This window comes from Varroa jacobsoni, unplaced genomic scaffold, assembly GCF_002532875.2.
Source record: "Varroa jacobsoni isolate VJ856 unplaced genomic scaffold, vjacob_1.0 scaffold_44, whole genome shotgun sequence".
Lineage (NCBI taxonomy): Eukaryota > Metazoa > Arthropoda > Arachnida > Mesostigmata > Varroidae > Varroa > Varroa jacobsoni.
The window spans coordinates 1-12,699 of record NW_019212946.1 but is presented as its reverse complement, the minus strand read 5'-3'; the positions used below and the strand labels follow the sequence as shown (position 1 = coordinate 12,699).

At 40.0% G+C, this 12,699-nt stretch overlaps 1 protein-coding gene and 2 long non-coding RNA genes across 14 annotated transcripts in view; 2 read left to right on the top strand and 1 right to left on the bottom strand.

Moving 5' to 3' along the window:
• The window catches only part of LOC111260524 (uncharacterized), a 16,199-nt gene extending 10,037 nt beyond the window's left edge, over positions 1 to 6,162 (bottom strand). For 9 of the 11 annotated variants that reach the window (XM_086968351.1, XM_086968355.1, XM_086968358.1 and 6 more), the window contains exon 1: positions 5,847 to 6,162. In XM_086968351.1, the coding sequence (XP_086824477.1) occupies positions 5,847 to 5,930 (84 nt within the window). In that variant the 5' untranslated portion in view covers positions 5,931 to 6,162. Of the gene's footprint in view, positions 1 to 4,736; positions 4,855 to 5,846 lie in introns of those variants that run through there. The other 2 variants (XM_086968367.1, XM_086968376.1) reach the window with 1 other exon arrangement.
• Positions 3,693 to 6,284, top strand: LOC111260517 (uncharacterized). Of its 2 annotated transcripts, XR_002680381.2 has the most exons (4): positions 3,693 to 4,133; positions 4,770 to 4,886; positions 5,346 to 5,459; positions 6,161 to 6,284. It is a non-coding gene; the product is annotated as an uncharacterized LOC111260517 (long non-coding RNA). The 2 variants fall into 2 exon arrangements; XR_002680380.2 differs by lacking the exon at positions 4,770 to 4,886 and having other exon boundaries at positions 3,795 to 4,133.
• Positions 6,285 to 6,812: 528 nt separating this feature from the next.
• Positions 6,813 to 10,818, top strand: LOC147753981 (uncharacterized). Its single transcript, XR_015311103.1, has 2 exons — positions 6,813 to 8,718; positions 10,136 to 10,818. It is a non-coding gene; the product is annotated as an uncharacterized LOC147753981 (long non-coding RNA).
• The last annotated feature ends 1,881 nt before the right edge of the window (positions 10,819 to 12,699 follow it).

The following is a 12,699-nucleotide window of genomic DNA, read 5'->3' as shown; positions in this document are numbered from 1 at the left end:
TAGTAATAGGCTCTAGGTTTGCTATTATAAATTTTATTGGAGTTAGTTATTGGACAGAGATAAAATCTTTTCACCTGTCTTTTAATAGCATTGATGAATGAGTTCTAAAAACGGCTCCACAATCCTGTAAAACGTGGTAGCTATTCGATGAGAGAGGCATTCTCTGGCAAACCGAATTCGGTTGTGCGCGTCCTCAAAAACGGAATTTTCGTACCACCCTACTCAAAGTGCCTAAATTTTGTCTAAGATATGACACATAAACAGTTCGAACGTATACGAATATTGCTTCAAAATAATGAATGCGAAAGAAAAATAATGATTTTACTTCTATATTTTATGACTACTTGAGGCAAAGTTATCATCACCACCTAAAAAAAAAGGAGAAACTTTTACAGATCTATTGACTTTTATAACTAATACTCTAATTTACGCTTTTCTGTCTTGCCTTACATTATCTATTAAGTTGATTACAGTCAATAGCTCCGATAACGCAGCTACTGCATCAGTTTCTTAGCCCTGTATATATGAAAAGCAACAATGAAAATCGATGTTTGTACGCTCATCGCTAAATCAGAACGGGTAGTTAGATAGAAGACGTACATAGCAGCACTGACAGTGCATCCACTAAGCGTACGGAAGATGTATCAATGAACAAGATCTAGGATTCTTCGAGAAACTAGGGAAGTTAGCAAATAGCGTATTACCATAAGTTAAAACAAGTCGTATTATAGGATTGGCACTTAGCAACACCGAAAATTTCATAGCTAAATAACTGGATAATGCGCAACTGTCTGCGGCAATATACTGAACAACGTAATAGCTGGCGAGACGAGTGATGAAAAGCCATATATCTTTTGACCGATATTTAACTAAGAGCGGGAAGCACGGCCATGTAGGAAGCCAGGATAGTGTGCACCCACCTTGAGCTTTACCCTATTAGCTGTTAATCCTGAAATGAGTGTAAGGGCCACGCTGACCAGTATTAAGGCAAAACATGTGCATACGGGGTTGGCACATATTTTGAGGTCATTGAAAATTATCTAGAAGAAGCAGCCTACATACGAACATGCCATAGTATATGCGGGTCTTCACGAGGCATAACGAAGCAGACGTATCCATAATAAAAGCTTTTAGTGTAACAGCTAAACTTTATAACATGAGACTCTTTTCATTCAAACTTTAGAAGGGCTGCACAATCTGTAGACGGTGCAAACATGTAAACATTAATTAACAGTATAACGAAGATTATAAAGATCCTTTGCTATAAAACCTATCCATAACTTATGTGTATAGTCGATGGATGCGAGCAAGGAAACATAATCCGCGAAACCCAATTCAGGTTCCTGAAGCTCAGTTTAAATAATACTGGATTGTTGCAATAAGCTTGATATAAGTTTAGTAAAAACGAAACTTCAAAGTGTGATCTTCTACGCTGTACCAGTCAACATGAGTAACCCAACAAATAAAATCACCAGTTAAATTCGCTTGAAAAACGTTAGTCTCGGTTAACAAGGTGCGAACTAATAGAATTTACTAACAAATATATTGCGAATAAATTGTTGACGTACTAAAAATACACGCTTCGTATCACCGAGAGGCTCTTTTGAGGCGTACGAATTATAATGTAGCGTACTTTCAAAGGAGTATTTGTGCGACAAAGCAGCACGGCAAACAAGATCTAGCTTGTAAAATACAGCATAAGTCACTTACGTCGCATTACCTCACATAAAATTTGTACGTAACTTACGACTTATCATAACAACGGAGTATGTTCATTCATGCTGACAAATATCGAATCAATGGGAAATATGGGCCGTCAACTGAGCCAATAATCGTAACTACGTTTCTATATAAAATAATGAAAATATTATAGACGGCCTATTACAATTTCTACATGTATGTTGCCGAAGTTTACTTAGTGCTGACCCGATGACGTGACCTTAAAAGACAAGCTCCCGTATCTCTCGGCGCATTGGACCACTGAGATGATTGCTATATAGTTGATATGATGCCTCCGGGTTATCGTTGGAACGGCTGACGTCTGCGGTATCACCGTCCCTCCAAGATACAATTTCAGTTGAACGGATCGGACCGTATTACAAGCACATCCTTTAGAGCGGAGTCACGATCTAGCATGTCGATAAACTGATACCGCATTAGTATCAGCCGGCAGTCAGACTGTCACGACAGGGTGTATGTAGTAGCATTAGTGTTATTAATCATCATCATCATCATCATCATCAGCATCATTTATATCTAATAGAAACAATTCTGCTTAAACATAGTTTTCTAGACATGACTAAATCATGGTCTGTTTATGGCCATATAAGTTCCACTAAGCAATCTAAAAGCACCCAAACGTGACTGGCATCTGGTAATGTAATGAGCTATTAGAAATTAGATAACTTTCGAACTAGCTGAGCTGGAACTATTTTTATGAGTTATCTCTCTGGCAGTTCTTTTTTAGCGCGTGAAACTTTGGAAGTATGCAGACTGTTGCTAAAGTTAGATATTCCCTTGCGTAATCTAGGAAATAATAAAGACATGGCGGTGAAGTCTGGCGTTGTTATTAAGTAGCCATACCCCAAGATTTCAACTGCTGTGTCAACGATCCGTTGGGTCTTTTAAGGAACTCGAAATAGCAAACTCGACACATACTTGATATCCGTTTGAAGTACAAGCATCACCTTGCGTCCGAACGTACTTGACATAGCTATCGAAATCGATTTCACTTTAGAACGACGCCAATCTTTCGTGTGGTGCCTTTTCGGCTGGTGGTAGAAACCGAACCATATATAAACGAACCTATGCTCCAGGCAGTTTTTCGTTGGCTAATATTCCGAAAACTTCATATAGAATACAGCATACACACACACATTTGCTGCTGACCAGGAGCCATTCCATGGGAGACCAATTTTTTCCTTAGTGTCTGCGTTTCCACTATTTATGTTGTAATGCCGATAGAGCTCTTAAGCTCGAAGCTTTGCTTTTACGTAAAACGTTAACTGCTGCAAATATATGGTTACTTCTTTGCTGGCCTCAGCACTCCAATCGGCGATTTTGAAACGTGAAAGCCTCCTTATCAAGTGTCTGCACCAGCTGTTGATCAATTTTCACAGCGCTGCAGCTTTCAAAGAACGAAAACTTGTGCATTCAGTATCGATTTCGAAGGCCAGAAGATGCAACACAGCCGGTTGCAAAGCTGAAGTTTTTCCAGCCAAATTTCGCCCGCCACCAATGAGTCGGCGAACGTAAGGTCTACCAGATATGCTTGTAATAGCTCGATAGTTATTTTTCTAAAGCTTATGAATTCTTATATCTGTTGATCGAACAGACATCTAGTACAAAGACATTTATTTTGCCCCTTGCCCGGATCGCGTCCCCGCTGTAAGAGCTTCTCGTACCAGCTTTCTTCCAATCGCTATGGGAGGGTTTAACGTGCTTGGTATCTAACTTGACCTTGCGTGGCGTAATATTTCCCTAACCGGCATCTTCATACGTTCACATACACTATGACTGCGTTTAAGCCGCTCCTGCTCAAGCCAGAACCATTAATTCGACTACTGTAGAACACAGCTGACGTAGCCTATCTCATAGGAGCGGCCTGCGCGTCCAGATTTCCTTACATCTCAGGACATACAGCTTTACTCATGCCTCTGGCAAAGGCACCGCTAAAGCACGGCTTTGGTATGGCTCCTTATCCACCGTTGGCGTTTACCGTCTGCATAACAACACACATGCACAGCCATCGGCGCTAAATCGACTTGATGGCTTAACGGAAGCCGAGAGTTAGATATTCATCGATACGTCACATCGCCACGAATACCAATACTCAATTGCGAAGGTTAGCATTATTAGCTAGGCCTATTGTTTTCCAGTCTGGTCGTCAACAAATACACGCATACAGGTACCAGCATGCCTTCAGACATGGCCATGCTTAGAAACTCCAAAGTTTTCTCATGTCTATCCGGCTTATTCGCTAACTTAACGACGATTGATGGCGTAACAAGAATGAATGTACTCTCTGCTTAGAAATAATCCAATTATGATATTTATGGTGGCGTACAGAGACGCGTACAGATGGCTGGAGGATGGTGGAGAATAGAGATAAACGATACGACGCAAATGCATACGTAAGTAAACGCAAATTGCTCATATATGCTGTGATTTTTTGTTAACTCGATCATAATGGTAGTGATTTCGAGGAAAAGAAACAAATAACATCTGCCTATAAAAATAGAAACAATAGTCGTATATATAACTATCTGGTCCAGCAACAGGTTCATGATACAAAGGTTACGACCTCTGTATGATGAAGCCAGTTACACCCGAGCGCTATTTACAAAGCAACTTTCGATGCATCCACTTAGTAACTCAAATATGTCGGTAATAATTAATTGAAATTCAATCAAATGGCGGTAAGCGCATGGCGAATCGCGCTAGTGAATAGAATATATCACTAAAATACTAAACGTCTATGTGTGCGTTTGTAAATGTGTCTAAAATAGCGTACATTTAAAAATTGACTGTCCGATAAAATTGCATCGTTTGACACTGTCTTTTATCGATGCCGGTTCTATAGATAAAACATGCTTAAAAATATGTAACGTTTACTGAGAGTATTGTTCACGGCCAGTAGATCCTACATTGGCTTCAACGGGTTACCCCAGCTGCAGAAATGAAGCCATTTCGTTATATTGGTCAATTCAAATAGCTGCAGCAATGATTTTGTGTACCTTTTGGTCATGTGCTCGCGATCCCTTCTTTAGGGATGCCCACATTTTCATCCGGAGGCAGTCCAATTTCGTCTTTACAAACTGGGCGTTTCGAGCAGATCGAATGAAATCAACGCTCACGCTTATGCCCTACGGAAAAGTTTCAACCAGGTACCACCGAAAGCAGAACGCATTATTAAATTTTAGCTTAGCATGTCTCATCTTTAATGATTTTCACTCATTTAAGACCAAAGGTACTGCCATAATTTGTTTAATAAATATTCAGTACTATCGATTACACTGTGTATATTACATGAAGATCTAATTAGATCCTTCACAATTGGCTCATATTTTGGAAACGGTGTATTAAAACTTCTTAGATTTCTAACGAACTCATATACATATATCGCCGTTTGATAAAAAAAAATATGTTTCCAATTATAGGACGATATTTTCTAACAATGGCTATCAGAATTAAGGCGTCATCGACATATTCTATTTGTGAAGAAACATGCCCCACCCAATACGGTTTCCTGTTGCCATATCGTATTTAGAATTAAATTTGCCTACCGATAAAATACGAATGTAGGCTGATCACATTTAAGTGCAACGTTATAATTCTTGTTTCAGGTGCTACGAACGATGACTTGCGAGAAATAATTGAAATTGTACCCTGAACTGGGATAATTTTTTTCTTCTTCGACTTGTTTGCCATAGATGGAATCTAGGTCCTGCCTTTGATTGGTATGTTATGATACTCTTTAGCGCTTCGATATTGGGTTTTCTTTGGCAGCCGTACTGGAGCCCTGCAATGTCACTGATTGCATTTAGTTAAGCTTACTGATTTTTCCGAAAGAAACCACTTTTACATATTGAAATTACAACAATTTTACTTGTCAACATTGCACGAGGCAGTCGTTGCACCTACACAATGTTTCGTGTCCTACCTACATTAAATTTCATCACAAACTCAGACAAAGTCAAGTTAGAAGAATGGTTTAATTTCAATATTTATACAACGTTCAACGAGGATTTATACAAGATGAGTGTTCTTTAGCCATGCGGATAACATGCCAGTACTTCGTCATAGAGAATTAACGCTGCTGAAAAAGAGCAGTTTAGACGCCATACCGGTATACACCGCACTGCTATTGAATCCGGGCACGTAATCAATGTCAAGTGTCGATCAATGACGTGTAACCAAAAAGGAACCATATTTTCTTTTCTAAGTGGTGAGGTTGCGATTCATGATAAACAAAGTGGCGAGTGCATGCGTAGTGTCGTTCACAACTACAAATTCTCCCGTAAGAGCCTCTTGACTTTCGTTAATATCATCTCAAGTAGCTGTAGCGTGCGTGCGTGCTAGCCAGCTCTCCGGATCTTTCTTTTTCAAATGATGGTTTATGAACCATTCACACGCAGTGTACGATTCTCTGTCACGATAGGTGTTGCGGATTAACGAAACGTCCCCGTCTGTGCGCTGTTGGCTTGACGTGACGTGCATCCGAGGCGTGCCTATGTAGCATTGGCTAAATAATGGATAGCCGCCCCATTTAACATCTCGCCATTGTAGGATCTGCAAGCAGTTAGAAATTCGACGGAGACAAAATCAAATCTCTGCAAAATCTCAAGTGAAAGTAGTCCAACATGTGGCTCTACGTATGGGTGACAGTAGCTGCTTTGGCAACTGCTGGAAATGGCAGTATATTCCAATCGTGCGAGAAGATAGAAACCAAAGGAACGATATTGACACTTGATATTGAAGGCTGTCCCAATACTGAAAATGTTTGCGTCCTCAAAAGAGGGGTGGATACTAAAATTGCCTTAACGTTCACACCCGAGGTAGAGATGAACAACATTACTGTTAAAGTGTTCGGAGTTATAGAAAACATTCCTGTGCCGTATCCGATACCCCACAGCAACGCTTGTATAAAATCCGGCTTAGAATGTCCGCTTGAGAAGGGCGTTCCGGCTACATACACACAAACCTTCCCAGTGCCGAAGGTCTTTCCTTCAATTTTTCTCATTATCAAATGGACCTTCGTAGACAGCTTCAACAACGAACTCATTTGTGCTTTGATCCCTACCAGACTTCAATAATGGTGATGCAGATTTCGAGGCGGATGTGAACAGCTAGCATGCGTGGTGTCCGTATTTCGGTACTGTCCAACACCTGAAAAAAGCAAAGGACTGTGGCTTTGTATCGTCCAGCTTTTGTTTTGGCAAAAATTACTATATTGTTTGTGTAATTGCTTTTTCAACACTAATATCATAATTGTATAACAGTTGTTATAAAAAGCGCAAGTGCCAGGGAGTTTTCGAAATAGGGCAGCACACTTCGAAATTGTCACGCAGGCATTTGCATATGATTTACCGTTTGACCATATGAAGCTTGCAAGAGATTATAACTTTTGAGTTTGGACGGCATGGTCGACGTTAAAATACAGGATTGCGGATCACACGGGTGTATGAATATGTTTTAGTTCCTATTTTGTGTACTCGGCTTAATTTTAAAACAAAAAGTCAAAACGCCACTGCTACTAGCAATTAGTGTTTTATACATCAAAAAGGGCGCTCACCATTTTCTGCGGCGATTCTAATAATAATAAAAACTCAGCGTTATTTGCTGCCAAATCGATTGACCCTCAGTTAATTTTTCAGGAGACCAAAACAAGTCGGGTACTCTTATTCAGTTTCATATAACAATAGTATATAATAATGACGTATTATAATTTTCATCTATATACTAATGATAATATAGTTATCCGGTAGCAATTTTAACATATGTACGGCCCACGTTTGATCGATCGATCGATTTAGATAATCAATGCTTCAAAATCTGCTATAGTAATCTGACTACAAAAGTTATTGGCTTTGAAGAGAATACAACGGTAAGCTTAGAACTACTTATTTCACAAAAGCAAATTATTTAAAAGGGTTTTGCTCATTCGTTTTGTGTGCCTCATATAAGGCTACCAGCCACATCTACTTAACCAAATCATACCTAACTGCATGTATTTTTTTCTTAAAGAAAAAGTAAAAGAAATGAATGTTGCTCACTATCAGGCTTTATCATTTTGCAACAGAGTAACGCTTTTAATGTTATATAGTTCTGTCTGGTTTAGTCGTATCGTATGCGTTCTTGCCCTAGACCATATTGTTAGTCTCTTGTATTCCGTCGACTTGAGAGACAGAACGAAACATGTGTGCTAAGGGTAGAATGATAACAGGCAGATATAGAGCATAGATCTCTTAGATAGATAGAGCTCATAGAGCACTGGCTCTACAAAGCTAGGCTTTAGATCGAGTAAGCCATTTTCAGATATCTACACAGATGCCTGACAAAGTTAAAGTAGAACCTTTGTAGAAAGTATGTTCAATAGTAAAATGACTAAAATGACTAAATGAATGTGCCTACGTATTAAATCCGATGACTCGCTTCAGTGGTAGACAACCAATCTTGCAAGTTCGCCTTTTTTTCCGTAATTTCGATTACCATAGAAATTCTTTTTGCTAGCTATGCTGCTAGAAAGGCCGTATGAACTCTGTGCATGGCAACAAGGCGTTTGTCGAAAATGGAGAAGCGGGTACGTTACAAAAGGTATTTTATAGTATCCGATCAGCGTATCTAGCTGTTTGAATGCATTTATAAAAAATATGAGCGTACCAACGCATCTCTATGCGAAATAGGTACATTATCGATACTTATAGCTGCGACAAGGTGAACAAGCGCTATTTCGCTGCCAAAAAAAGTTCCTTGCTTCCCAAGTGCCACAAGTGGAGCACTGAAACAACGCCCGTAGCGCACGTGCGGTAAGTGGCGGAAGGAACAACATATATGCCAAGCAGGTTTTAATAATTTGGAAAGCATTGGTACCAAAAAGCGTCTTGATGGATCGATAAATACTACATTTATGAGTGCATTTGGTACAAACGAACCGACGGCAACTCTAAGGAGGGATATCCATATAAGCAAGTCGAATTCTCGTCTCAATCGTACAGCGTACGTATTACCCTTTTGTGTCCATGGAAGTAGCAATTTGTTGGGCTTGGTTAGTATTATCATGTGAACTAAAAACATAGCAATCTTAGTTTTTATCCTCGACCCGACGCACAGTCGTTTAGAATTTTTTTTGTAGACTTATCAAGACAAACCATATAAATTCTTTTGGGCACCGAACGGACACTTGATCTGATTGCCGGGCGCATTACGAGCGAATCCACTAACCTTTCGAAACGTCTGTTGCATGGCAGAGTCTGATATACTATTTATGGCGGAAATATTTCCCACAAATAATTTATTGCTTGAGATAAACCTATCCTGATTTCGTCTCCGTGCTTCCCCACGGTGGTAATCTATCTAGGCTATTCTTGTAAGATTATTGACTCAGAAGGAACCCCTTATTTGGGAAAATACGGACTGTGGTTCCTACTTCCGCGTCGTTTTCAAATCGAGCGACGGTTGACAGTGCATTTTTCAATTTCTTGTTTCAGTAAACGGTATATTAGGATTTTGATAGCGAGTATATATTATAGGAGTTTGCCAAGTGTACTGAAAATAGGTATAATATCTAAGATTTCGAAAATGTTAACATAACTTTAATCGACAGCCAATACTTTCGTCACCTATGTGCTCGTATCAACTGTTAGCGTTTCGACGACGCACTGAGAAACGGTTTTTCCATTTAGCCATTAGGTTGACACTTAGCATGAATTGACCTCGTTTGTTGGGAAGCATTGATCCATTGGAATGAGAAAACAACGAATGAAATCTACTGAATCTGAGCAAGAAAATTTGAGTACTCCGTTATACGAAGCGAGACGTGCTCAATTACGGCGTGCTAGAGCCGAAACACGCCCCGGTTATCGAAGACGTCGACGTGATCCTCGAGTGCCTCGCCCAGGCCCTTTATCGTTAACGGCGTACACGGTGTGGGAAGAAATTCAGGGATTCGCAAACGACGTGTCATGCCTATTTGCTGATTTGTTGCCGTCGTGGGTGTTACTTCGTCATCCTCATGACCGACAGCGGGTCAATCTAGATTCATCTTCGTCTGATTCACTCAGCCCTTTTCCACCCTCGACCAGGATAGAGACCAGCCAGCTAACAGGCTCCGGGGCAGATACTTCTGAACTCAAGCCTTCGGAAAACGTGCAATAGCAGCAACAGGCATAAGTGTTTAAAAATTCAACTATATCATCTATACAGGATTTGACGTATATATCTTTCGACACACCTATTAATGAAAAATCAAACTGGATATTCCAGCGTCCACAGAAAACAACGTTAGAAAAGCGTTTATTACATATACAACGTTAGAAAAACAAAAACGTTTTGTCTAAACTTACCAAAGTTGCGACCAGAGCGGTGTCGAGTGGTGAAACTCACAACGAGGATCAAAATGCGTGTCAATTTATAGGTAGCCCTAAAAATGGCGAGGAAGCGAACGGTAGTGCGATTTTTTCGAATGGAAGACAAGATGTGGCTAAAGACGCCGTTCCTAACAAGCGTGAAGACATCGTGCCAGCTACCGCGATCAATCTGGGGGCAGAGTTAAGTTTAGACACCACGCCATCTTCAGTCGACACCTGTCACACTATCAATTTCATTACAGACATTATCTGGCGAGACAAGGAGCAAATATCGACCCGAATTTCACAAGTCAAATAAACCAATCAAGGCGGCGTCAGCGTGTCTGGTTTCCCCAACAGGGTCCCCAGATCGAGATACTCCGTTTGAGTAGTTCGCGTTCTCGTCGTACGCCCGGCTGGAGCGCAAGAACATTATTTTAAAAAATAGTGTTAAATTAGGGGGCGCATTGTCATGAAGCTTGAATGGTAAGAATGCAGTAATCCCTATGTACTATAAACGGGATCCTATTATTGTCGGTATAAGCACGCGCAAATGGACCTAACGCGGTAACTTAATCTGGACCATTCGGGTGGCACATCGCAGTTATCGACCATGTCAAAACGTATAATGGCAATAAAGGTTTAAATATAATTGGTTCACCATAAACTCAAGTAGTTTATGGTGCATAATCTCTGCTCATGTTCTACTTTAATAAATACAGGTAGGCTTTCACTTATAATTGGGTTCTACCGTTACGTGTATTCAATTGCATAATGCGAGAGAGCTAACCGAAGATAAACGCAGCTACCATTTCGCTAACAAGTTAACTAAGAGCCAAAGTTCGGTAGATTTGCTCGTAATCTTAATTACATAAATCTCTTCCGTTCAGGCCTAATTTTGACAATATTACTTCGTAAAGTCTATAAAATGTTTTTGATAATCAAATTATAGTGATAACGTTTTACGCTAACTAGAATCAGTTTAAAAAAGAAAAACTCAAATGTCTATTTTTGAAGAAATTACACGGAAGCAGTCCATTTCAGCCGAACTATTCAATAAAGTTAATATGTTCTATACCCGTGTGCCAAGGCTGTTAACGCATAGATCTGGCCTTTCAGACGAATGTCAATTTATTACCGTTATCTTCTAACCAAAACCCATGCAAATAAATCCCGATTTCTGTCTGTAACGAACCGTCAACGTAATGTAATCAACATCTTCAATCAACAGTAAGTTCCAGGTCAGAGTACGCTTTTTATACGGGAACGTCCTTTTTCCATTCACAAACGCATTTATGCCGTCTCATGAAATTAAAATTGTTGCATTTCCGAAAAAGGACGATATGCATATAAAATATATGCTCGACATCTGATTATTCTTACGTTAGTTACTGCAGTTCAGTAAGGCCCAATATCGAGTTGGCCAGCCATGGAGCAGTCGGCAAAAAAAGGCTACGCGACGACGGAAGAATGACTGATATCACCATGTGCCGGCCAGCCAGCGAAATACCTAGAGAGGCTTGCATTTGACTAGCGGAACAAAATGAGGATAAACGAGACCTCGTTTATCCTCAGTTGCCTTTTGATGCCTTCGAGCTATCAGCTATTTTGGTCATTAGTTTGGTTATTTTGGCCGGATGGTATATAGCAGTAGCGACGTGCACCACGTATTTGCTTGCTAATCCTAGGGACACGTTGTGGTCTAAGTTCCGCGCATAAGCACACGGTTCGTTTCGTACGGTAGCCAGCCATCTGCTGGAATGTCCAATGGCAGTACCAGACGTAGAACTCGAAACAAAAAAACTGAGCGTCGCTACACAGACATTTACAAGATGAGAGAAAGAAAATCATAATAAAGGTTAATTTTGAAGCCATTGAGCTTTGTAATGTCGTTATAAAGTTACATAACTCATTTAGCACTTTGTGTATTCTTTCTATTAATAGTTGTGTATCTACGTCTTTATATGCATATTATTTTTGAACTCGCTGTTCATGTGGAGATCTTTCTTACGATTAGATAATTAGAAAGTTAGCTTCTCTTTTATGGGATGGCTACCTCGGAACTTAAATTTACCATAGCTTTCTTGTTTCCATTATTTCAATTTGTTATCAACTTGATTAATTATAGCACACTAGCTTGTCATCGTTGAAGTCAAAGTTTAGCGTCAATAATGTTCGTACTTCTGCTCGATCTACCGTTACACAATTTGTAGGACGATCAAGAAATCGGTTTTGACGTACTGCCCCTTATCCAGAACAAAAATAAGATAGCTTCAACACAAAGCGTAACAAACTCCAACGTTGTGGCAGCATGTTTAAGCAAGCCGTAGCTTGTTACAACTGATATACTGTTGAGATTACGGCTTGGCCACGTATGTCTCTATGAGCTTACTTGCAAGATAAAGGCATGATTACAATGCTTGCTTCCACCACGGCTGCTTCGTACCGCCGGGACCTTCACCTGGTGTTTACCACAAGCAAAAATGCATTTTCGTTGCCGAGCGGGGGTTGTATCGATTTTTTTGTCTCTCAGGTCAGGCTTTCAATCTAGGCACTCTTTCAGATTACACACTAATCACGAATAGAGAAAAACGGCGCGCAACTTACACAGAACCGTTTAAAGTAATTATAT